This window comes from Thunnus thynnus, chromosome 13 (genome assembly GCF_963924715.1).
Source record: "Thunnus thynnus chromosome 13, fThuThy2.1, whole genome shotgun sequence".
NCBI classification, from domain to species: Eukaryota; Metazoa; Chordata; class Actinopteri; order Scombriformes; family Scombridae; genus Thunnus; species Thunnus thynnus.
In genome coordinates this window covers 19,855,224-19,882,650 of record NC_089529.1, presented here as the reverse complement: position 1 = coordinate 19,882,650, position 27,427 = coordinate 19,855,224, and the positions used below count along the sequence as shown (strand labels likewise).

The 27,427-nt window shown below is 40.0% G+C and overlaps 2 protein-coding genes across 2 annotated transcripts in view; one reads left to right on the top strand and one right to left on the bottom strand.

The window, feature by feature from the left end:
• stk32a (serine/threonine kinase 32A) overlaps window positions 1-1,494 on the bottom strand; it is a 77,631-nt gene extending 76,137 nt beyond the window's left edge. The window contains exon 1 of the mRNA XM_067608518.1: window positions 1,414-1,494. The gene's annotated coding sequence lies outside the window, so the exon portion shown is untranslated. The remainder of the gene's footprint in view (window positions 1-1,413) is intronic.
• A 173-nt stretch (window positions 1,495-1,667) lies between these two features.
• The window catches only part of stk10 (serine/threonine kinase 10), a 43,377-nt gene continuing 17,617 nt past the window's right edge, over window positions 1,668-27,427 (top strand). The window contains exons 1-5 of the mRNA XM_067608512.1: window positions 1,668-2,129; window positions 15,435-15,599; window positions 21,779-21,827; window positions 22,584-22,733; window positions 26,318-26,390. Of these exons, the coding sequence (XP_067464613.1) occupies window positions 1,971-2,129; window positions 15,435-15,599; window positions 21,779-21,827; window positions 22,584-22,733; window positions 26,318-26,390 (596 nt within the window). The 5' untranslated portion in view covers window positions 1,668-1,970. The remainder of the gene's footprint in view (window positions 2,130-15,434; window positions 15,600-21,778; window positions 21,828-22,583; window positions 22,734-26,317; window positions 26,391-27,427) is intronic.

The following is a 27,427-nucleotide window of genomic DNA, read 5'->3' as shown; positions in this document are numbered from 1 at the left end:
AATGTTAGTATTGTGTTAAGTCATAAATCAGACCTGAGTTTTTTATGTTAATGGGAACAGTCTTTTTTTTTTTTTTTTTTTTTTTACAGAGAACAAATCTCTCATTTTAAAATTGTCAGACATAACCTTACTCTTTCTTTTAACACTTACATTTTCAACCAAGGCTAGTTTCTATTCATGAATCCACCTGACATAACACAGTGCGTGATAGATGTGTTGTTCAAAAATCTCTGTCTGTGTCTTATTTCATAACTTTTGATGATGTTTGGAAAGTTCCTGAGATTCTCAGCTTGAAGGCCAAAAGATAAAAATCAGACATGCAGTTCCTCTGCATAAAGTCACAGAATAAGGAACAATTTTTGATATTTAGTGCTAAGGGAAAGAGGATAAATCATCCAACAATAGTCATATTTTTCACCTAGCTCTTTGTGTTCATCTTTTATTTAAACAGGGGAAAAATATTGTATAAAAGCATTAGACAGACAAACACACAATTATTTGTCAGTAAGCTGATGTCATAATATACAGATATTCAATTGCAGTGAACTCACAACTAAATAGCTGAAAACAGAGAATGTTTGGCATTTTTAGTTGATAAATGACTGAAATTTATTCAGCCATCAAACTTTCTGTCAGATATTTTTCAGCCAATTAACTAATTGATTAATGACAAATTATTTCAACACTAATAATATATGTTGTTGCACTTCTTTATGCTTTGGTCCATTTCATGCTCGACAGGTACAAGTTCATTGAGCTGAAAGTGCCGCTAGAGGGCACTACAGCACTGCCAAGTTGGTACAGCCAGTCTGCAGCTGTTTTCAAGTCTGTCTTAAAACAATATTCACATGCTCATATATATATTATAGAAAGAGTTATTGGTCACTGTAATTGTTCCTCTTGTCCACACTGGCCGTGAAGAAATCATATATATACATACATACATACATGCATACATATATATATGTGAGGCTTCAGCAGTCTGAGTCAGACAAAATAAATGGATATCTAACTATGTTACTTTAGTAGAAGATTCCTCTTTGAAACACTGTCATCAGCAACAAAATTGGAAAACATGCGCTTGATTTGACTAACTCAGACTCATATTAGCTTTAGCTGCACATCAGAGTACATTTTTGCATATGAGGACTGAGGATTTTGTCTCTCATCTCTTACATTAAAGTCACATTGGGAAGGGTTCAGTATGAAAAGGAGGACTGATTCCAGCAAGTAGTGACTTGCTGAGATGTTTAGGCCTACAATGTGTACAAAAAAGCAGACATTTTCAATAAACTAAACTGTACCTCTGTGTCTCACTTGTGTTGTTCTTTAACATAAAGAAAACCTATATAAAGCAACAGTATTACACACCAAAGTAATGCATCAAGACATATGAGAAGAATAAATTCACACCTGCACTTCATTGAGCTCCTACAGCGCTTCAGTCGTTTGGCTTTGTTAATGTCACAGCTGTTTGGGTAACGCCCAGCACCGACCCGGACATGAAGTCCTTTCACCTCATCGGCGCAATGATGACGACGACTTTTTCTTTCAAAGAAACTACATTTCCGTGAGGGCGGGCAGTGGGAGGGCTGTGGAGTAACAAGGTGGGGCTTTTTCGCAGAGTTTGAAGCAACAAGTTGCCCAAGCAGGCAGGCAGCTACTCCATCGTGTTTCTAACGGCAGGTGGTCACCGCGCGTCCGGCACCTCACCGCAGCTTGTGAATGGGAGTATGAGATGTTTTAACCTCAGAGCCTACAGAGCACGGGTTGAAATGGACGGAGTAGAATAAGTTCTTTGAAGCTTTGAAGTAGTTTGGCTTTTTCCAAAAGAAGCGGAAAGTGAAGCCTGTAAATTAGTAGATACTGTTTTTGACGGGCTGCGCGTTACCGCGTGCGTAATGCTCTCTGAGTAGAGATCCGAGCCTTTTGATAGTTATTTGAAGTTGAATGTTGTTGTATTGCAAATAATGGCGCTCGCAAGATTCAGCAAGATACTTCGTCTGCCCACTATTGAAATAAAGAAGAAAGCCAAGCAGTATGAGCACGTCCACCGAGACGTCAATCCTAACGACATATGGGAAATTATTGGCGAGCTGGGCGATGGCGCGTTTGGAAAAGTCTACAAGGTAAGTGTTATTTCAGAGACACGAGACAGTGCAGACTGACCAGATAAGCGTGGTGACGAACAATTTTTGTTCATTATTTGTGGCAAATTTTAATTGATGAAATACCAATTTGTGTTGTCACCTGTTGTCTGTCATTTTAAATTTGGCACCAGTAACATTCTGTCATGTTAGAAAAGTTTCATCTTCAAATTTAAACTTATGTTCTGTCATCTCTCTCCAAACGCTAACTCTCCCTTAAAGACATGAAGTTTGTCTGTACTTCTTCATGATTTAAAGATGATCAATTATAATGCAGTACCCTCTTTCTTAGAATATAGCCTACATGCCAGGTTATGGGTGTGAACTACTTCTAATCACCTGCGAGTGCTTCACCATCCCCGCATTTGTTTGAGATTCCTGACTAATATCTCAACTATGTCGCTGGTCCAAGCTGAAATAGTCATCATACTGTAGCTCTGGGTGTCATGGAAAAGTTTTGCCACATCCAACATCTGATGGATGAAGGAGTGTACCTGTTCAAGAAAATAAGCATTTGTTGTGCTCTTACAATGCCAGTCTAAGATCCCTGCTGAGATATATATTCACCCTCAGTTTATTATTTGTTTGTTTTGTAACTTGTTTTGTCTTTCCTCAAGTTTGACAGTATTAAACCATCATGGTTTAACTGCAGCATGTGTAAAAGAGGCCACATTTTTTTCTGATAACTGCAGTACAGAAGGTTTAGCGAATTCCTAAAACACCCATCCAACCTTCCGCCTCTCCCCCCCACTCCTTGCTGTGAAGCCAGCCACAGGGACAGTGAAAGCACTCTTCATTAGTTGTGTCCATTCCTCCCAAACCTCAGCAGCAGCAGCAGCAGCACTTTTGGCTCAGAGGAGCTATTTAATCTGGATCTGTTCGCTGGTCTGTCCCCTCTGTGAAGCATGGCACAAGCCCTCTGTGTGTGCACTGCCCAGTGGAGCACAGTGAAAGTCTTTGACACATCAGGGGCCTCAGTGGAAGAAGTGATGCCTTACCGGAGGCCTGCATTCAACACAAAATGCAGCCTTTATAGAGCGCTCCGCCTTATTTAGCTATTTTGTTTTTATTGGACAGTATAGATACGTTTGAGAAATGGAATAGGAGGAGAGGCAGTAGACAGGTATAACGCAGGGTGGGAATTGGATACATGACATGACTAGTAAATACATTTCCACCGGGGCATTCAGGCCTCCATGTCATCCCAAATCTTACCTCCATATCTAAGGTCCGAATTTCAGTGTAAGAGAGGCATTTGAGTAATGAAATGAAAAGAAAAGTGTTAAACTCTTGCTGTGTATTAAACATTACGTCAGTTGTCCTACCGTATAATGTATCTTTTGAGCAGAGCGAGCATGTGAGACATCCGGTGGATATAGTCTGTTGATAACACATAGTATAGTATACCATGGAAACAAACAATGCTTTTAGTTTGTTTCTGAGAAACTGAGGGACTGACTGAACACGAGGTGCATTAAGTTTGAAGAGGTCTTTAAAAGTTAGTAGAAATTCAACAAATTCCTGTGCGTTTACAATCTGATTGCTGAGGCACTCATGCAGTAAAATTCAGCTCCAAGTTTAGTAGAGTAAAGGCATAAAAGTACATAAATTGTGAACAAGTGCATCTTTCCACTTGAATAACTGGCCAGTCGTCTGAAATGTAATGTGTCCCTTCTATGTTTGCTATTTCTTATACAAATATCAAGCTTTCCTGTCCTTGAGTGGGTTGGAGGAGGACAGCTCCACACCTGCAGCTGTCAGATTGAGGGGAGGGAGGCAGACAGGCAGAGTGGGAGCAGATCATGGCCAAGAGAGGAAATCGTGGGACTGCATCAGGGGACGATGTCCTCTCACAGCTCCTAAACTTCCGAATAATCAGTTTGTCTGTGGGAGGGAAAGGCCTCAAGTGGTGAATCTCACATGTTTTTCCGTTGTTATAGTCGTTGATAGCAGGCGTGAGGGGAGGAGACCAAGTGTCTGTCACAAGTGAAATAAGCTGCTTATCAGCCTTGTCAGGGGCAGGAGTCAAATAAAAAAGCTGGAGTTGGACGTGTGACAGGCAAATTGTCTCTTCATGAAAAGACAGTTTTAATCCTCGTCATTTGCACATGGCAAGGACCCCTGCTTAGGAAGCTTCTTTTGTTGCCAACATCTGTCTTAAAGATTAAGCACAGACCTCTTCAATCATACAGCGTTGGTTGAGAGCACAGAGTGCTCCTGTCAAACTGACTCTCTAAAGGTTAATGACACCATTGGGGGAATAACAACTCACTTTGTTGCTTAAGGGGAGTGTTGAGGACAAATCGAGCTCTGTGTGTTTATATAGCGCAGGAACACTGTGAGAGAAGGATCTCATAAAATACAATGTACTCCCTGCGTTATCAAATATGTACTGCAGTCGTACGCTGTAGGTGCAACTGTGCTTTTCTTTTGTTGACAGCTGTTCCCAAAGTGAAGGACAGGAGTCACAGAGGTCACATGATTTTTTTATTTGCATGAAGAGTGAAACAAATGCAAATTAAATTTAAAAAAGTTTAATAAAAGTTTGTTGGGCATAATTTGGCACATAATTAAGTGCAGAGTGTGGCTGAATATTGAATATTCACTGGGAATTCAAATGTAAAGTTTGTGTAATGCAATTGATGGTTGATATTAGTAACTTAATTTAAAAAAAGTATTGCTACAAATAATTTTAAGTAAGCGCCTGAGCTCACAGTTTGACAAAATGACCAAACCATGTGCATAGTATTCATTTTTTAAACATGGTTTCATAGTGTAACACCACAGACATGTATACAAACAAGCTGCTGTTGACATTCTCAGGTTTTCTGTGTCAGAGGGTTAGAGTATCTCTGTCTGCCATCAGTGTGACAGTGAAATACAGCAGTGAAACTGTCAAATATATACTGTAGAAACAGTAGCCTCACCCTATAAGATCAAGTTTAATGAAAGTATTTAGCACTTTTACAAGTGATTTTGAGTTTTGACCAAACTTCACATTACAGGAGGCTACAGGAATCAGGCTACAAGTAAACATGTAAAGGATTTACAGTCTAATCAGTGTGTGTGCTACTTTCAGATTAAAAATGTAGTTTGGTTCAATCACATTTGTCGTATATGATAGGCGTTTTGGTGCTTGTAGGTCCTTGTCAAGCTGAAAATGTTGTGCACACCCCTCCAAATATGTAATTATACTAAAATACTGTGGTGATTCTTAAAATTCTCCCCATATACTTCTGTCTCCCTCATCCTCACCATAAACGCCTAAGTCCCATTCATGCTCCCAGTCATGACGGGATGATATCTCAGTTCCTGTCCGTCCAGTGTGTCATCCGATGCTTTCTTTGTTTTGCACGAGTCAATGCATGATTGCACTTGTTGGAAAGAGTTTTTGTGCATGTACATGTGTGGAGGTGTGTGGCTGCAACTGAAGCATGAAACAGAGGAGTTGTATGGTTCCTCTCACTAATTAATGGGCCACGTGCCGCTGAGCACATTGCCCTGCTGCCGCTGCGGAAGTGTTTCCATAGACACGCGCAGGCTGTAACGTTCCACTCCGTCTAATTCCCATGGTGGGATGAAAAAAAAGGGCATCTTATCCCTGATGATCTGTAAAGACAGTGTGCTAAACCCGGACTTAAACTGTGCTGGGAGGAGTTGTTTGGTAGTTTGTAATTCTTGATCAAGATGGCTCTAAACGCAAGTGTTTAGAATACAGTTTCAGTTGAATCAGACACTTTCTTGGACAACAATGTGACTTGTGAACACAATGTCAAAAATGAGGATTTTAATCTTTAATTTATACAATTTCTTTTGGTTTTTGTGTTATTGGAGTCAAGAGTGTGAACTATGAATGGTGTGGCATTGTGAAAAGAGAAATTGGCAAGTGGAAACAGACTTTTGATACATTGTTGTAAAAGGAAAAGACAGTGGATTAGATGGCCAAGATATTGCGCAACAATGGGTCTAGGGTACAGTGTGTTTTTCTTTTTGTAGTATATTATTAAGTACAGCCTAATGGGTCTGATTGTTCTCCAGTCAAGGCCGGAACAGGTCTAATTGTCCCTGGGTCCAATTTGGAAAGGGTGTACTCCTCAGGTCCATTTTGGAAACAATATTTGTCCTATTTGAGAATGTATTTATGCAGATTAGAATAATGGGTTAATTTCAAAGCAAGTCCAGTGTCTTATGAAGATATCTTATGGAAGATGTTGTGGGAAACATGGAGCACAAAATAGGAAACGTGTTTAGTTCCACAGTGCCTTCAAACAGGATTATCCTCTTCAGTGAAGTGAAAGAGAAACATACCGGGTGTCATCAGTGAGGGTGAGGGTGCACAGGTTGCAACAACCTCTTTGCAAAAGAAAACCACAGACAGCAGACAGTCAGGGTTGGCAACCACAGATTAAAATCCATCTCGGTGAGCACAGGTTCACCCCAGCGCTGCGTCCTGAGCCCGCTGATGTTCACCCCGCTAACACATGACTGTACTGCCAGATTCAACAACAATCTCATTGTCAAGTTTGCCGATGATACAGCTGTAGTGAGTCTCGTCAGCAATAATGATGAATCTGCATACAGGATGGAGGTTGAGCAGCTAATGGCCTGGTCCCACAATCTCTCCCTTAATGTCAACAAAACAAAGGTTATTGACTTCAGGAGGGATGGCAGGCAAGACCAAGATCATTGGTGCCCCACTCCCCTTCCTGTTGGAGATTTACCATCAACACTGTGTTCGCAGAGCCTCCAGCATCAAGGATCCCCACCACCCTTCTCATAGTCTGCTTTCCCTCCTGTTGTCTGGGAAGAGGTACAGGAGCATCTGTGCCAAATCTAGCAGAATGCTAAACAGCTTTTACCCACAATCAGTCAGGATCATAAACAGACTGTGCCCCCTACAAACATGCCCCGCCCCCCACCTACCCTCTAACCCCGTCATCAATGCTGGTCCCTTGACATGCACCAGCTGTCAACATCGAACTGAGACATGCACTTTCTCTCCAAATGCACTTAAATGCACTGTGCTGCTAACTGTTCATTCTTCTTTTGTTTTTGTTTTTATTTTCTTTGGGATTTACATGTTGGTTTTTTTAAAATGGTTTTTAAGGGAATTTTTAGATGTCTGTCTTTATCCTTTCTGTTGTTGCACTGCTGTGGGCCAGGAGGAACAGAATTTCTTTTTTTTGTGTATGCAAGTACACAAGAAAATGTCAATAAACTAAATCTTGACATCTTATGTAAGATGCTATACAGTAGTTTTATTCATAATACAGCAATGCCACTAAGATGTATGTTGAAGTGCCTTTAATGACACAGTCGTCAGTGCTGCTGGGTCTTTCTGTGTCTAATCTCGGGGGGCCAGCTGGAACCACAGTCACTGATAAGAGTCCTGCTAGGTGGGCGTGGGCTCAGCATGCTGGGAGTCCCCTCCAACCTCGTAATGACGTTGTTAATGGCACTTCAAGAAAGCGTCTTCTGTGTTTCTACACCCCATATACTGCTGGTCGTTATGGGGCTTTGACAAGCTGGATGCCGGGGGCTTTCATTAGAATTTACGATACTGATTTTCAGTCTTGTAAAGCCAGAGTCCATTCTGAGACGAGGATCGATAAAGGACTGATTAAAAGAAGCAGAATTACAAACATTCAGCAGCTGTATTCTTTTGTTTGCTTTCAGACACTTGCATATACATTTTGGTTTTTGTCTTGACATCTTTGTTTTGCTTTTCTTTCTTGGATTTTCTCTCCCTTTTTAATTTACCATTGAAGCACATTGTCACTGTGCCATTCAAAGTTATTTCAGATGATTTCTAGATAGATACTTGGAATAATCTGGCATCTTGTAATACTTGTTTGAACTTGGTTTTAGCAGCACACTCTAAACATGAGTGAGTGAGCCCTCCGATCTGTTGTTTCTTGTATTGTGTAGGCCATAGTCAGGAAGTTTATCTCATCTGTCATGAGATTCATGCGTTTGTAATATTGTACAAGTCCTTGCAAGAATATGAATGATTTAAGAAAGACGTGTATGAGTTTCAAGGCTCTCTGTAGCTCATCATGATTTCCTGCCTCACTGACCTGCTTTGTACGTGTGACTTTTTTGAATGTGGGACATTTTGCCACCTCAATCAAAACTTTCACATCCTGAAAAGACTCCATCTTAGGGTGTCTAAGTTTAAGCTCTGCTCTGTTTTGTACTTCACGCCCAGTTACATTCTGTAAATGCATAAAATCTTGCTTTCAGTCAGTCAGCAGGTTATGCAAGAGAGGAACAATCTTGATGCTGAGAATAGGAAAAATAGAAAAAAATATGCCACGTTCTATTTTGAACGTCAGTTTCAACACCCTTCCTCTTGCAGAGCTATTTGCATTACGTTCAGTTTATAGAGTTCACATGTCTAATTAAGGTGTTAGCTTAAAGTAAGTTTCAGTTTTTCATTTTTGAAATGGCTACAACTTTTCAGTCACTTTCCTGGATAGTAAGTTGTAAATAAATCAAGAACCCTCTCTCTTAAAATGACTAAACTCTTTAGTTTGGTTTGGTAGCAGTGACAAATTTAACCCTAACCCTTAAAGTATAACAGACTACTGATCAAGCCTATGTTTGATTAATATATTGGTAGCATAACATAGTGACTGCACAGTCTAAACCAGTGGTTCTCAAACATTTTCACGTCAAGGACCACTAAACTGACACAAATTAGACCATGACTCCCCTCTGATAAGATATTTGCTTTTAGATATTTTATTACAGAAAGTGTATGAAACCCATGACCAAAATACTCCATATATTCTGTCATTGTTACTTATGGATGGAACTATAGTGAAAATAAATGATTCACCCTTTTTGCTGGGACCCCCTGGAAACCCCTTAAGGACCCCCGGAAATCCCCGGACCCCACTTTGAGAACCACTGGTCTTAACAATATGGCCCTAATGTGGTTGTATCTTCTTAACCAAATTAATGCTTATTAGGTCAAGTTAATTTTGCCTCTGTCTTGCCCCACTCATATACAGTATTCTAGCTGGTGTCTCAGACTAGACAGAAAAATCAAAGCTTCTTTTACTCCCTGAAGAAATGTCAGCCTCCATGCTGCTGTGGTTTACATGAAAAAATAGTAGAGATGACAGGCATCGTACTCCAGCAATTTTCCTTCCTGCTGGTACTCTGCTTTTTCATGATAGACTTTACGTTGTATCATTGGTATTTTCCGAATCATGAGCAAAACAGTGGCATTCCATACAAAATCATTCGAGGCATAAGCACATGAAGTAAATTTGTCTTAGCTGTAGCTGTAGAAAACATGCTTATCTTTGTCTAATTAACAAGACTAGGTCAAAACCTAGTATATGGCTGGACCGTGTGAAACACTAGGGGTCTTTAAATTTGAAATGATTGATACAGGAAGTGGCATCACTTGGCTGACTGAATTGACCAATGGTGTAACTTCAACACTCAGTCAGTCAAGGACAGAGTTTTGCATTTATAGGGCTGGCCCGCTGCGGTCCAGCCAAAAAGTGTAGTCTTGATATAAAGAACTGAAACTTGACAAAGAATTTACCCCAAAAAGTCACAATATAAAATCATTTTTGTGATGGCTTTCAACATTGCCCAAATTCTCACAATGGCACCTATCTTACACAAGTAAAAAAAAGTTTTTAGATACCGTATCCAACTTGTGCTCTAAAACAAATCAAAAACTTATATGTAGCTTAGACTTGTTTTCCTTGTGCACCTTCTGAATCTGAATGAGAGATCCTCACTTCCACCGACGTCTGCTGTCAGAGGTGAGGTTTTACTGGCTGCTGTCATTATGTAGGAGCTGACAACTACATTCCTGTTCATGGACACATGGGGAGAGTCTACAGAGGAGGAGAGCGGGTTGTTTACAGATTTATGGTGGGGCAAAGGTCTAATATACATGCATTCTCTTGAAGGGAGTTGTGTGTGTGTGTGTGTGTGTGTGTGTGTGTGTGTGTGTGTGTGTGTGTGTGTGTGTGTGTGTGTGTGTGTGTGTGTGTGTGTGTGTGTTCAGTTGAGACTGTAACACAGCATACACGTCAGCATGTGGTATGTTCATTTAACCTGGAGGTGACTGACCCCAGGGAAAGTTCTCTCTTTCCAGTTGCATTAGGTCATCTGGCCCACTGACAAAATGATTAATTATTCTTTATTCTTTTCAGCCCGGCATTAATTGTGTTATGAAAGTAAAAAAAAAAAAAGGATGTTAAGAGCTATTTCAGGTTATTTTTAGTTTGTTTTTGAGGGTGATTCAGTGCTTTGCTTTTAAAGCAACACACTCAAAGTAATCTTTGATAGTCAACACATGCAGTATTAAATGTTGTTATTATTATTATTATTTTTAGCTGGATGCATTTTGAAAAGACTGCGTCTGAATACTACATGTGACACACATGAGGCTGGGAGATTTTATGTTTGTGTTTACTTAGTCCACCAATATGTACAGTATGTTTTTTATGCTAACACGTGGTTAAGTAACATCTGCTTTTACAGCTCTACCCTCTCTAAAGCTTTTGTTGAACTGCAGTGTGGATGTGCTTCTCAGTCATGGACTGCGGCCTTCAGACGGACAGTTACTGAAGACAGATGGATAGATATACATGACAGATGGAGAGAGAGATAGATGGGCAGAGATGACAGACAAATTTGAAGAGGGAGAGATGGAGACAAAACACGGTACAGACGGCAGACAATGAATGAGGCCGGATGGTTGAGAGGCCATATGTATGCTACAATAAGAGGATTTAAAACAGGAAAATAACATGTGAGATGTAAACAAGAGTGAGATGATACATGGGAAGACGGATAGATTGAAAGACAGAGAAAATGGGAAACAGATTTGCAAGTCACTCATGAGACTTTGTGCTCTCAAGGGATTTGGGAGGGGTTGCCTAGCACGAGAACTGTAATTATCCTTCCAGTTTTCCATTGTATCCTTTCAGTTTTCCATTGTGTTTATTTAGATGTTAAGTATTTCCTCCTTTCACGCTGCAAGATGAAAAAATATCTCTATATGGTGGAAGTAAGGGACTCTCTAAAAACTTATATTTCCCAGGGCGGTGCCTTACATCCTGTGGTACACACAGTGTTGTGTGCCTGATGCACATTCTCGTCGGCTCACATTGGGTCATTTTGTCACTTTTTGGATAAGCTAGCAAAACCATAACCTAAAAAGTTGTTTATTAACCTAATCTTTGCCTTAACCCCAAGATTAGACCTACAGGAGACCCCGTGCCTAATTGTAACTTCAAACAGAGATATTTTTTTATTTTTTGTGATCATTGATTTACGAAGATTGATCATTGATTTAACTAGATTTCCCCGCAAATTTTAACTGACTTTTACCTGACTGTTCATAAATTCTCAAATTTTTTTCACAGTCTCTAAAATTTTAATAGTCTGCAGGTCTTTAACTCAGTGAACTGTGCACAGTTTACATGCAGAGTAATTTTTGCTAAAGCCAAATTGAAAACAGACTTCTACAGATAACTGAAAAGCACAATGTCAATTTAACATTTTGGTCGTTTTAGGCAATTTGTTAAAACCCTAGAAGAGTGTAAATGCATCTGCTTTTCTGCCAGGTTGGGTCTCGTAGATAATCCTTTTGCACTTAGCCTACATGAAAGCTGAGTCACTAATGAACAGGAACAGCCAAGCAGAGATCTAGTGAGAAGAGCTGCAAGATGGAGCAGAAACAAGTTCCTCTGATCTCCATGGAAACCAGACCCCAAACAAAGCCACAGGAAGAGAGTTGGAGAGAGTGAAGAGTTAGTGGTTTAGAAACAGTGAAGTATTGTTTGAAGTGTTGGGATGGCTACAGCAGCTACAGTATGCAGTCAAGTGTATTCTTCCTCCTTCAGTCTTGTGCTTGTGCACTGTTATGATGTAATAATTCAGTGTTTTCTGTCTTACTTTGTTCAGAAGAGGAAGCCTTTGCTGTGACGCTCTGACATCCGGCATCTATATGTGCTTTTTTTTCTCGTTTTCTTGTCACTTGATTCTGTTAAATGACATCATTCTATTATGGTAAAGGTGCAAAAACCACATAATTCCTCCCATCTATTATTAAAATATGACATCAAGCTTAAGTGTAAAAACTTTAAAGCCCCCTCCACTCAAAAATGTGTTTTTCCTCTTGTTCCTTCAGTTGGTTGTTTGAGCTTCAATGTGCAGAGTTTGACACTCAAAGGCTGTTTTTACAATTATGTGCTGAAAGAGGAACGTTTCTCTGTACTCACTGAAAATCTGAGTTTAAGGCCTCTACCTGCAAGCATGATTTGTGAGGTCACAACTGCTTTGGAGCTAATAACGGGCCAGTGTTCAACTTACAAAAGTGATGTGGGAACCTGAAGCCTCCAGTGCACAAACACCGAGAATGAACTTTCCAGTGAAGCAGGAGACATCTTGTGCCCAGCAGTTAAATGAGTGTCTGTAGGAATTAAAACTACGTATCTTCAAGATGCAATAAGCGCATGAACGGTTGAGGTAGTATGTCAGGATGTAAAGTAAGTAGAAGACATCGATCCTTGTTTCTCTCTTTGTGTGTTCCTACCAAATCATGCACAAACATCCACACACACACTTGTGCATTGATATCATGCTAACTTGTAGGAAGCGAGAGGGTCCCATGTGAGACACAATGAGGCGTTGCAGTGTAATTTCCTCTCTGTGCAGTGTATACAGTTGGTAAGGTGCACATATAAACACATATTTGCATTCTTTACTTGTAAGGACCCTCATTGACGTAATACATTCCCACCGCCACACAAAAGGCACCACATAACTGCGCGATGGTCATTTCTCTCAGTCTACCCACTTCGCCCACTCCCCCAACCATCTGAAGGCACATTCCCCAGCCCTGTTCCCACTGAGATGTAAAGGTGTGTGTGTGTGTGTGTGAATGCCTTTGTGAAGCTGGATAATGGAGCTTTTGAAAGGTCAACACTACACAACAGCAGAAAAAAAAACAGATTTGCAACTACCTTATGTCTTGGTTACTTGTCGGTGTATATCTGTGTGCAATTCATGTTGTTTTTTTTTAGCTTGACAAAAAGTTTGTAGCATTTTCCACCTCTGCACATAGTTGTGAAGAAACGATTTGACTAATTTTATCTTTTTGATGTGGTGGGAGCCACTCATATCTGCATTCTGTGAGACCACTGTTGCAGGGGAAAATATGGGCAGGTGATCCCCCTCATCAACTAAACGCTGCACACTCCTACTGGTTCAGATACACATGAAGTCAGCCATCATTCTCGTTCTCTCTTATCGTGTTGCAGATTTACAGACCAAAAAAAAAAAAAAAGGAAATGGTGCTGAGTGCATTTGATTTAGGGAGGTGTAATGAATCAGTCTTGTTGCAGTAACTTGAATTCTTCCTTAATCAATATTTTTGCTTTTATCAGATGTGAGCTATGTGCTAAAATTAGAATGCATGTCCAGATAGGAAGTCAGTCAATGCAATTGATTTGAAAAATGTCATTACATTACTAGGACTGCAACTAACCATTTACCTTATTGATGTATCTATTAAAACCCATTTAATACTCATTTTGCTTACAAAACAGCAGAAAATAGTGTAAAATACTCATCACAATTTCCCAGAGCCCAAATTGATGTAATGAAATTGCTTATTTTGTCACACCAGTAGTCCAGAACACAAAGATATTCAATTTACACTCGTATAAAACAAAAGAAAGGAGCAAATCCTCAGATTTTTAGAAGCTGTATGTGTGAGAATGTTTAGTGTTTTTTGCTTGATGATAGACTTAAACAATTTATCAGTAGTCAAATAGTTGATACATTTTCCGTTGATTCACTGATTGTTTCAACCATTTGTGTTTCAACACTTGGCATTACAATAAAGAAAAGCGTACAGACTAACACTGCCATTTCATGAACACAGATGCATATGTCAGTAGCTTTTTGAACTCAGAGCCCAGGCAGCGAGTTTGTCGAGGCTGATCGTTGGGGTGCAGTAGGGGAGCGAGTAGCAGAGAGCTGAGATGTTAGCAGAGAGGTGAAAGCGTCTGGTGTCTTAGTGTTTACTGTCAAGGCTTGTTAACAGACTGACTGATGGTTTGACGGCAAGAGGAGACGTCCTGTTGACTCACACTGTGGGTTACCCTGGTCGGGGTAGTTCGGCTTCTCTGGTTCTCTGTTTGACAAACACGTACTCGCACACACACACACACACACAAACATGGTATACTGAGATGAGTTCAGGAGTGTGTGTGTGTTGCTGTGAGTCTGTTCTGTTTATTCAGATGTTTTCCCACAGCCTCTGTAAAGCGTGGAGGCATCAGACCCCACCAGGCTGTTTAGTCTGTTGAGTTGCAGGTCACCGGGTGGACGCAGAAATACACACATGAACAATGGTGTCTCCTCCATCATTAATGCACTGACTTTTACACTCTCACACAGTCTGTAGGCCTAACATTCCTCTAAATCACCAACACCATGATGATTTCCATCCTCTTATTACCTTAAGGCAGTGGTTCTTTACAATATTTAACTCTTTGTTTTTGACTCAGATTGTTTTGACTATAAATCTTTGCTCGTCTGCAGTTGTGCTCTTGTGATTCTCCTCGCACTGAACATGTGATTCTGACTGCCGGGGCACATTAATGTTGTGTTTACCCACAAAAGCCCATCAGTCAGCATTCACAACATTCATTCTGTTACATAAGGACGAACAACAAGTGTTTGGCGCCATATGCTTCACTCTGAGTCACTCCATTGTTTGGGTGTTTTTGATGTGTTCGCGCAGTATTCAGAGCTACCAGGAATACTATGTACATTGTATCTGTGTGTGTCTTAGTTTAGCCATACTGACACTTGATGGGTTTTGTGGTTCCTCTTTTTTTCACCAGTTGCTCAGTGAGGGTGTGGAGTTTTCTTTCCTGTTTTGTCTCTAAATGTTAGTCAACAGTTCAATGGCTGAGTTTCTTGACACTTCAGATTCCTTTTGGTTACAACAGGGGTAGAAGAGTCAGGCCAGCACAATAGCACGATAAACTGATCTTTGAAACAAAATATGCCTGTTGTATCGCACAGCCGCACCCTTTATTTCCCCTACTATTGATTTTCTGTGGAGGTTTAAGTGTTACAAATTGCTCTCTCTGGAGAAGTGAAATTCTGAGTTCATAGGATTAGTTACATTGAAAAAAGTGTCTTTTATTTAATTTTGTGGTTAGAGAGGTTTCATCTAAAAGAGAGGAAGTAAATTGCAAGAATCTAATGTTGATATATTTCTCTCACTTTCAGGCCCAGAACAAGGAGACAGGAGCTCTGGCTGCAGCCAAAGTGATTGAGACAAAATGTGAAGAGGAGCTGGAGGACTACATGGTTGAGATTGACATCCTGGCTAAATGTGACCACCGTTTCATTGTGAAGCTGCTCGATGCATTTTACCATGACAACAACCTGTGGGTAGGTAACACAAGCATCAAACATCTGGTCAAGTTAATCATCTTCAAGTGGAAACCACACACTTGTCACCCCACCTAGCTTCCTGTTTCATCTTCTTTGTGCTGAACACTCTTGAACAAGTGTGCCATCAAGATATTAAACGGTGATATCATTGTGTTTACATATTTTAGCTCTTATACTGAACAAGAAACAAAACCAGAATAATGTAAAACTACATATTTTTTAGTTAAGCCAGAAATTGTACGACAACTGTAGTTGTCCAGCAATGAATATGACTAAAAAAGTTGAGAGCTGACACAGTTTATTTAAATGAACAGGCAGTCAGGGTGGCAGTTGTATAATACTGGTGCATTATGTACCAAAGGGACCTTATCTGATGTCTACACTGTGAACTTCCTCACAAGATGTATTGTTTTTACTGTGCTGAGCAGTTTCTGTGTCCGTCCACCAAGTTTCCTTTGCAACATTTCCATACAGAGCCGCAACACACGATCAGCTGGGAAGTGGAAAAACACTTTCACCGTTTATGAAAACATGTGTCATCTACAGTGTATTCTCCAACATATGAAAGCTCTATTGAAAAAGAAGGTAGTAATAGTAAGAGGTGGATTGCCCTAAAGGGAATGACAGAAAATCCCTCGGGTGACATGATGCATCAGAAATGACCCAACCCTCACCCCAATGTTACTGCAAGAATGAAGATCAGTTTCAGTTTAGTGTATTCTGCTCTTGAGTTATTTTTCCTCTCCACACTCGCTCACTGGGTCAAATGTAAACTCCCTCTGTAATCTCTGAGTCTATCTGGCCAAGGAAAATAGTAGTGACCTCATGTTGGGCCACGACCTTGAATATCTAAGGAATTACAAGGCAGCATTAAGACTAAAGATAGTTGCGTTAGTCATTTTTTTTAACCCCTATAACTCTCATGCTATGTTAAACATAGCATTTAGAGTTCAGATTTAACTTGTGTGTGTTTTATACTGTACAGAAATGTGTGAGAGAAGAATTTGCAAATTCAGTCATTACTGAAAAGTGAATTAACAGTTATTTTACTTTTTTTTTTTAATGGTAAAATGGTAAAAAAGTATGGTCCAAGATCGTGAGCATAACACAAATGTCATACACCTCAAAGCTGAAAAACCACTCATCACTAGAAGACCTCTATCTGCCTCTACATACACACACACACAGCTGTGTCACAGCCCTGGAGCTAGTCACGGTTGTGTTGGCCATAGTTGGAATTCCTGAGCGTGGAAGGTGAACGTCCCCCCATTAGTCAAAGCTGGACTCTGCAAGACTGAGTTAGTTTGTGCTGATAAGTCAAATATACGGACATCCCTGTCTGCAGCATTCAAACCACATGCTTCCTGTGGGCGTGTGTGTGTCTGTGTGTGTGTGCTTTTGCTTTTGCTTTTGCGCATTTCCAAGCTGTGTTCAAATACTAATGTTTTCTCCACCTTTAGATCTCAATCTCTCCATAGTCTGTATTGTAAGTGCAACCACGCTTTTCTTTGTTGGTGTAAAAACTTGCAGACAAAATGGCCATACGAGCATGACAGGCAGTAGAAGAATTATATACAACATGACAAAGTGCAACAAGCATTGCACATCACTGTTGAGAGTGTGTGTGCAAGCCTCAGGATCTTAACAATTAGCCCAGTGGTTGGCGGTCAGGCCTCAGTAACCTCCGGTTGGGTGGACTGGGCAGGGGTGAGATGATGCATTCCAGTGCCGACCCACCCGTTCTGCTTTCTACCGAGTAAGAGGGGGAAAGAGGAAGAAAAAAAGACAGAGACAGTGAGAGAAGGGCTGTTTGTTCCCTTTTCAGGAACAATCTGGTCTTGAGGCTATAGCGAGGCAGCCAGGCCCACAGCGTGAGAAAAAGGGGGCCTTTAACATGGGGGTGGCACTGCTGACATCAGCACGCAGGGAAGAACGAACAGAAAGAGAGAGGGAAAGAGAAGAGGATGTTTAAACAGACAGTAACGAAGAGAGAACTTAGTCACATCATTTAGAAGCATAGTTAAGGCTGCCTGTTTAAAACTCTGGTTCACCCACATGACAAAAAAACAAATTTTCTGACTCGCCTGTAGTGGTATCTAATCCTGCATGTTTTCTGTCACTGTTGACAGTGAAGTCTATTGATTGTCCAGAGTAATGGGGACATTGTTTCTAAGATACATTTAAGATACCACCACAGCTAAATGAGTAAAATGTTTTTCTTTTTTTTTAAAGCCTTTTAGAGATTGTAAAGGCTGATGGAACTCTTTCTTAAGGGCACATTAAGCACCTTTATCAATCGCTGCCAGTGTGCAGCAGCAATTAAATCGACATCAGTAGAACTTGTTTTCAACTAAAGATGTGTCTAACACAGGCTTAAAACTCACACTGATTGTTGTGTTGTTATTTTGTGTAAGAACATTGAGAGCCACTAAACCAGAGCCAAATTCCTTGTTTGCATAAACATACTTGGCCAGTAAAGATGATTCAGATTCTCATACTGATATGGTGGCCTGTGAGTGACATCCAGTAACTGATACTTATGCCTATAGTTGGTAATTTGAGTAGAAATCCAGCAGAAATGTCAAAAGAAGAGGTAATGTACAGTATCACAAATGTTTGTAGGTTTTAGCAGCTAACATTTGTTTTGAAAGTCCACTTGTTCTGGTGTTTTTGCTCTAATTTAGAGTTCTGAAGAAAAAAAAAAATTCAAGCATCTGTCAAAAGCAGCCATTGAAACTGATCAACAGTCTCAGAACCCATCGGCTATCTGTGCGCCAGTCAGCCATAGATATATGCATATGAATGTAGATAAAAAAAATTTTTAAAAAGCTAATAAAAAGCCAAATCATTGTCAGACGATAGCCGATGGGTTCATTTTGGCCAATGCATTCCGCCTCTTGCTCTACACATGGACTGTTTACCTGCATGCAACCACAGCCAGCTCAAACATGATTGGTCAATACTACTTGGACTACAAATGTACTACAAACGGAAACCAGAAAGCTTCTGGTACCAAAATCTTGTCCTGTTGCCTACAGATTCTACATTCACATGCAGATATCTGTTTATAGAGATTATGTAAGTATTGACTAAAAGAAATAACAAGAATTTATCTACTTAAAAATTATGATTATAGACCGATTCTAGATTTAATATAAGATCTTGTGGTTTAACCCATTAAAGCACTGAGATCTTGCAGAGGAGACAACAAGTCAAAAGGTGACCTAAGCCCTCAGCTCGCTGGATTCACACTGTAATTTTAGGTACTGAAGTGCGAGGACAATAATCGTTTTTTTATTGTATATATTTACTATTATTTGCATACAGTTAGGGTCTATATAATGGCACCAGCTATGGTTGCAAGAAGACTTTAATGACACTGCAAAGTCTCAATAGAAGTCGGTATGTTATGTCCTTGTTGGCACTCCCTTATATACACCAGAGAGAAAATGCAGATCACTGAAGCATTAGTCATGTCCATAGAGTGAGAAAGTATAACAGTGTGTCTGTGTGATGGTTGTATTTCTTTCTTTATTTGGGATTGCAGCAGGTCTTTGTTGGCGAACAGCCTCTTACATTCTTTAGACACCCCTGACAAAATGAGGTGGGAAATCACTGTGAAAGTACAGAGCTGTGATTCGGAGGAACACTACAGCATCAGCGCAGCCTGCTCTGTTTATTTTAAGGCTCTTTAGATTTTAAGGACTGTGTCTAACTTGTTTCAGCTTGACTCAAAAGGAAAAAAGAAGAGGCACTCAAATATGGTGATGTTATTTATTATAAGCCTTTGCGCAACACCAGCTTTGCTATGTCTAGTGATACTGATATTAAATCAGATTAATCTCTTAAGTGAAAAATTAAATTAATCTGCATAAATAGAATTAGTAGATAATTCTAATACTGTCCATTAAAACAGAAACACTGGCATCTCTAAACAACAGGCTGTTTCTTTGGCTGAATTTTGAGCCCAAGTCGTCTTGTATGTGTGTGTGTGACAGAAACAGAGAGAAAAGCCTGTGTCTGTATGAGTGTTCAGCCCATAGCGGGTATGCTTTGCATGTAGCTTGACCAGTCGGGGCACATTCTTCACCGCAGCACAACATGTCATCCAGAATTCTTTCAGGCCGGGAGAACAAATCTGGCTGCAGAGACGCTGACAAAAACACTAACCAGTTGCCTCTGAAACTGGAGTGTGATGTACAGCTGTTTAGGTTGGGCAGTACAGTATGTTACCACTGAATCACACTTCATTTAATTTAAGAGGAAGGTTTTTTATAGCCTGGCCAATACTGATGTACTTGGGAGTATAAAAAAATCGGATGATATATTGGCCGATAGTTAGATTTTTTTTTTTTTTTTAAATTGTGACCAAGCTACATACTAAACGGGGCATTTTACATTTGAAAAATTAACTTTTCAGCACTCTCTGGTCACCAAGAGTGTCATCAAACCCCAACTTTAAAGCTAGTTTGGTCTTTCTGTGCAGCAATTTCTGTACACCTGTAATGATATACTATATCTGAATTAAGCTAATACTGCCAGACATCAGTTTTTAATCAGAAGAGAATATCATAATGTTGGTTTGGTTAGAAGAGAGCAGGAATAGGGAAGTGGTTTGTACTGTAACTAATGTCACTTTGACTTTACATTATTTAGACACACATATTCAGTGTTACACAAATACTTAGGTTTCAGATTCTTTAACAGAACTTAAGTCATCATGTCTGTGTCTCCAGGAACAAAGATTATAAAGAGCGAGCAGATCTTTGTGATACAGTAAAGAGAGATACAAGTTGGAAGCAGTCGAGCGTGTAACACACAGGCTAGACTGTCTCTCCGCTGTCTGTCATTTAGAATAAAGATAAGATGTGACACTTTCTTTTTTAAAAGAGATAATGACAAAACCCAAACTGATTGGGTTTGTCAATCCAAATATTACAAAAGAACATTGTTCCACCTTGAGCTGCATGCCAAGATTGACATTCCTCATCATTTGGCTTTCCACAAAGTGTCTTCATGTGACTGTGTGCATGGAGGTATGCATACTTACTCATATTCATTGTTCCTTGTATGTGTCTGTGTGTGTGCACCTTTTGTACTTCTCTGCATGGCTTTGTCTGGACTGAAACTCCACGCCTTGTCCAGTACCAGGTTAATGCTTTGACAGTGTTGTCACGGCAAGCAGGACTCCATGATTAAATGTCAATGACATCACACAGCAAGTATGCTGCAAACCGCCTAGGGCTGATCTTTGATCATTTGGAAACAGGGGGCCATCACTGACTTCTTATGTGTGTGTCAGACAATTCTACATTTACAAATTGTACACATGTAAACACACAGTTTTGCAAACACAACTTCTCTGCACAGGATTATCAAGAAATCCTATATCCTCTGTTTATTTTGTTTGGTACCACTTCATTTGAATAAAACATTTAGGGGTTTTTCTGACAGTTGTGTATGTGCTTGCTTATGTGTGAGACTGACTATGTAAGGCTAGGAAATGAAAGTTGTTGTTGGAAGTTGCTGTTGGCCAACAAGACACCATTTACGGAGAGTGCTCTCAGTTTTTTTTTTTTCCTCTCCTCTCTCTTTCTCTCTTCCTCTTTCTCTCTGTTTTTACTTTACTGCTGAACTGGTATTATATATTTGGCAACGAATCCTAGGGAGTGTGTAGAGTTAACGGCCTGACAGTCTATCACACACTTTAGTCTGAATCCAGCTGTCTACTTTGCAAAGTGTTTGTATTCTAGTACTTTCACCACAGATGTCGAAGAGTGTTTGACTGATGAAGGGCAGGCTGAGCTCTGCAGGTAGTGATGACATAACATTAACAGTCAACAGTGTTGGCTCATAACACATGAAGACAGAGATACTCAGTTACATTTATAGACCATCTGATGAAATCTTTTTTTTTTTCCACTTGTGTAAAAACTTGAATGCTAATGAAAGCTGTTAGTTGAGATACAGATATCGTTATATTAGAGTAGTACAAGAGAATCTGTAGATGATGTCCATTAAATAGTAGTTGTACATGTGCTGATGTAGGATAAAAGTGATGTCTTCTTCTTGTTGCTACATATCAATTCCTGAAAAACTAAATTGCAGCTGTCAATTGTATGTTTATACTGTCAAGTTGAATCTCACCCTTTTCTCTCCTCCCCTTCTTTCCCCAGATCATGATCGAGTTCTGCCCTGGAGGTGCTGTGGATGCCACGATGCTAGGTAGGGCCCTCTTTTTGCTCTCCTGTGTATTTTTACAAGCGCTCCACCTTCCTCCTCCCTGTCACGAGAGTCGAGTTCCACACCTACGGCTATTCTGTGAAATTACACCTGTCTGTTCAGCAGTGGCTTTGAGGAAATGTAGAGACGTGATACGTGGCCAAAGATGTGCTGTCAAGCTATGATATCATTTGAAAGTTCAAGTTTATTTTCTCTTGGAAAAATCTCACTTTGCTCGGACGATCATCATGCACTGCAGCTTCACTAATCTGGCCTTGGATGCTCTAGAAAGCAGTCAGACATAGTGGAGTCCTCCGGTGTGGGAAATCCCCCTGGTCTGTTTTCACTGGATAATCCACATCCTCATAACTGTCTGTACCCCCACTGCAGCTAACCAAACACAGACACAGTAGAATAAAGTCTGCAGGGCAGGACTAGCTTCGATGTGTGAAAGCTTTTCTGATCTGGGATTACTTATCCAGCAACACTATCTGAGAGGCTTGATATCTCAGGTTTACCTTTAAATGTTTTCTCTCGAGGAGTTCACACACTACATCAGTCGTCAAGACTTTGTTTTGCTATGATTGTATGTGCACTAAATATGGAATGTGCAGGATGTGCATTTTTTTTTCTTTTGAACCTCCTCCAACCTCAGCTCTTCTCTCTCCTGACCCACCTTCAACCTCACCCCTCTCCCATACCCTGTATTTAATCTCTCCATCTCCTGTCTCCTTCCTCCGCCTCTCCCGCACTTATCAGAGTTGGATCGTGGACTGACAGAGCCGCAGATTAAGGTGGTTTGTCGGCAGATGCTGGAGGCTCTGGACTACCTCCACAGCATGAAGATCATTCACAGAGACCTGAAGGCTGGTAACATCCTCCTCATGCTGGATGGGGACATCAAACTAGGTGAGGCTTTAGATATTTATGCTTAAAAATATTGCTAGTTTTTGATGCCGTGGTATACAAAAGTGCCATTTTGTCCATGCACACACAAATAGATCTACAAAGTCAGAAACATGCTGTATGTGTAGGAGGTAATCTAATTGGAGTTTAGTTCAATAAACACCATATTTTCCTTATTGTATTTGTGCAGACTATACAGTCTAATGCAAAATCTTGTTTGTGCTTTAGTTGTTGGAAACACTTAGTGGTGTTATGTGTGCACAATCCCACATTTTTAGAAATCCTAACTGGTGGTTAACATTTTGAGGGTTTAAACAGTACCACTTTTCTTGGAAACATGGAAGTGATGCTTGTATAGTTGAAGAAATAAAAGATACCATATTATTCTTCAAGTGTTGTTGTTACGTAGTGTCAGGACATGCACTGAATGTAAAAAGAAGCAAAAACATTTGACCAAACCAAAGTAAACAGGAATACTTTCATGCATGCTGACACACATGTGAGCACACACACAGTTAGAGGCCCTGTACCCCTCCTGTGGCGCTGTAGGAGGGTCACAAGTGAGCATTATGTGGGAAAACTGCATTCTGGGAAGTTGAGCATATTTTCATTTATTGGCTTTTTGAAGAGTCCTCCACATTCTTCACATTGCACAGCTGAAGTTGTGGATCCAACCCAGTGGCCAGTATGTTTTGGATTAAAGCATAGCTTTCCAGAATAGGGGAAATGGTTTCTTACTGTTACCCCCTACTGTTATCATGTTTTATGTAAGTGTCAATTAAGAACGTGCTGGTTTTTCTAAGTAGCTGCCCAACATATGAATCCTCAGATGTAAAACTTTAAACTGCATTAAGCTATTTTTCCGACACAGCACTGGACCTTCATATACTATTGTCTGATTACCTAATGTAACTAACACATTCAGCATGAAACATTGACATCATATTGGCAAAGAGAAATTAAAGATTTGCAAACTCCTGATTAAAAAATCTGGCTCTCTTTTCCTTGCATGACAATTCACTTCCTTTACTCTCTTTGGCTCTCTGTCATTTTGCATTGGGCTGGGCAGTGCCCATTTGGCTTGTGTGAGCTTGTGTGTTTGGAGTCGCTGCCAATGGTTGTGTATGGGGTGGCTGGTAAGAGCTGGAATGACTCAGTCATGACCTGCAAATTAAAAACAGTGAGTAATTCTAAGCTGCATAGAGCTTCATACTCAGGTGCTCAGTCTTTGGAACTGTCAGCTCAATCCTTTCCCATGACAATTTGATATGGTGTCATCATGTTTTATCACAAACATCACTTGATGGAGCCCCAAAATTAACTGAGCTAACCTATTAAGTCATAAGTCTATTATAGTTAGATCACACTTTGTTTGGTGTAATTTTATCCTAAATGGTTTGTAAGTTCATCATTTTATCACTGTGGTTTCCTTTTTTCTTTTTATTCTAATGACAGTTTGTCAGCCACTTCATTCACTGAGCTGGACTTCTTGTTAGAGACCTTTTCCATTGCCTTACGTTCTTCCACAACATCGTTATATATAATCACTGGGAGTTTCCCCTTTTTAAAATCATTAAGTCATGACACTGACTCATTTACAGTCTCCATCTTACTACATGCAAATTCAAACATTCAACATTCAAACGCAACATTTAACTGTCATTCAGGGTCATCCAAATATTACATTTGGATACATGATACATGGCATGAGAAATTCATGCAGCACAGCCAGCGGTAAACTTCTTGGGATCATGTTTATAAATCTCTTTAGAGACTGTTGATCTCTAGGTATGCTCTGCAATGGGACCAATTTTGAGAGCACATTCTGCATACAAGCCTTATTAAGGTAATGATCATGCAACAAAGCTGTATTGTTATTAATGCTTATAATTTGTTAGATTATCTGTATTTTTCCACTTAAAGGGGACCTATTTTGCTTTTCCTTATTTTCAGTCATATATATATATATAATGTAACTTAACTATGTCAGATGTTCATATTAAACAAGTTTCAAATAGTAAGGTAAATGTATGTAGAAGTAATCCCTGTTAGCTAAAAGCACCGGCTTCATACTGCTCTGAACCCTCAGTTTCCAACCGTTTTTTCTACTTTCAGCTCAAGCTGACGTCAGCTCGTTAAGCATTTCTTTATATGGTCATCTGCTCCACACACAGTGCGCAAGTTCACTGCTCTTCTCCACTAACATTATAGCATTTTTCCATTGTTCTGGGTGTAGTCATGCCAAGCCATAACTTGAGTTCCATTGCACAGCATGGCAAAGTAACATAAGCAGTTTACCTGTTGGAGGTGTGCTGGTCGTCTGCAGCTCTTCATCAAAAATCATCATCACTGTGGTTGTGTCTGCTCGTATTATTCCTCCCTGCATTATTTCTAACTGATCTGCTGAACAAAGAACTCCAATTGTCTCCATGTGTTGTTGTGTAGAACTGTTTTTAGTGAAGAATAGCGGCCGTTAACGAAGCTCCACCAATGCGGTGATGAACACGTTTCATTTCCTATAAATTGTTCACAATAAAAGTCTCCCGTTATTTAGTCATTTAAAAGCTTTCAATATACGCAATAAAAGCAAGAAATGTTGGGTTTTCATGAGCAGTAACCTAACACGACTCCGATATGTGCTCCCCCATGCAAGGCTTCCTGAAGCTGGCCAATTAGAACAGAGTGGGCTTATCAGGAAGGGGACCTTGAAGAGACAGGAGCTAAGACTGCCTGTTTCAGACAGAAGCTGAACTGAGGGGCTGCATAAAGGGCCAGTATAAGATAAATAAGGAGGTTTTTTTGGACTGTGAATCAATCTTGAGAAACGCACCCTTTTGTGATTCTTGTGATTCTTCCAGGGAACATGCAGTACTGTAGGTTAAACCCAGCAGATTTTAGAGAAGTACAGAAGCATACTCGACTTCTGCATTCGTTGGGTCAACCTGTATTGGCGTGCTTTTACCAGAATATCCTTTTAATATCCTTCAGGACATTGATGTGTAAACTCTCATGTGATGTACAATAAAAGCAGTAGTACTCTTTATTGTCTTCGTCGGAAGTAAAAATTCTTTCTGCAGAGGTTTAGACTGCAGCAGCCCAAATGATATGTTTGACTGGGAAGTTGAGGATTGTAGTCTACAAAACCAAGACAGTCACTTATATCCCTATAATAGAACATGCCAGTTTGTAATTGAAGCAGTTAGTCTGTTGCCTTGCGAGTAAAAATCCTACAGCCTTTGCCAAACACCTCTCAACCCTGGGCATGCCTCTTGAAATATTATTACTCATAGAGAAAAGCCTTCAGCCAAAATGAAAACAACACCCCTGTAATCTGAGGGTCATGTCAGGAAATGGGGGAGCTTGTTTGGGAAGCAGGACTGCTATAAATTCACAGATTCTGACTTTTTTGTCTCTGCCCATCACAATGTCGTGACATTTTTACAAGGTACAAACTATGTATCTACTTAAAGGGAAAAAAAGATGGAAGGTTTTGAACTGGGTTCACTCCTTTTTTTACTGAGAAATGCTGCTGGGGAATGTCTTCCAGCTGTTTAACGTCATCCTTTTGTCTCTCTTCATTTCTTTAGCTGATTTTGGTGTGTCGGCAAAAAACAACAAGACCCTACAAAGAAGAGATTCTTTCATTGGTACACCATACTGGTGAGTAAGACACGCACTCTATACTTGGTCAACTAATCGATCAATTGACTAATCGTTGCAGCTCTATTTGGACCATTTATTTAGTTTGGTATAAATTATATAGAAAAATTGATAGCTGTACACAGTTCAACCGCCCCTACATGTGCTATAAATACAAGCTTATTGCTTGTTGAAGACAGATTTCCTGCTACCCACAATAGTTCCATGATACTTGAAAGAGCATGATGTCGTGTACACACACACACACACACACACACACAGACACACACACACACACACACACACACACACACAACTCAACTCAATACCTCAACTCAGTGCTTTATTCTTCCATTGTTTTCACAACAGTGCAGTTCTCTCCTCTATACCTGTAAAAATAGGATATCTTCTTGGTGAACCTTGTTCCATAGTGGTATCCCTTATGTGATTATGGTTGGACCCAGTTAACCATTGACTAGAACAGGTTAACATCCATCAGGCATTCCCCTCCAAGCTTAATGAAAACACGGCTGTGCCCTCATGTTGCACAATACTGATAAGTCCTCAAGAGAATATTACAGAAAGTGGTGTATACCTTTCCTTTGAACGTGCCGATTACCAAAGTCAACAGGAAACAGGGTGTAAACATAACTTTCTTTGCACTGTAAATCCAAGAGCTCAGATTTGCGTCTCAGGTTATGAGAGCCGTTTTGCAAATTGTCAGTAAACACAGGCCGACAGGAGAAGTGTGCTTGATGTTGACACATGCAAAAATGATGAGTAGCAGAGAAGAGAAACACTCTTTATCCCCTTGCAGTCACCATCAGTCAGTCGTCTGGCTGACGCTGATCAGAGATGATGTAGGTGTCTCTTTATTATATCAGATCAGATTTTTCTATAACATGTCAATTTCACAAAACCAGATTTTTACAGCATGATGTCATATTTAAAATCTTTACTTATTAGCGCTGTCCCTTGATGCTTAGTATCACAAGTTTTTATTCAGGGTCAGGCTATTATGACACTTTCACCTAAAATATGAAAATACTTGAAGGATT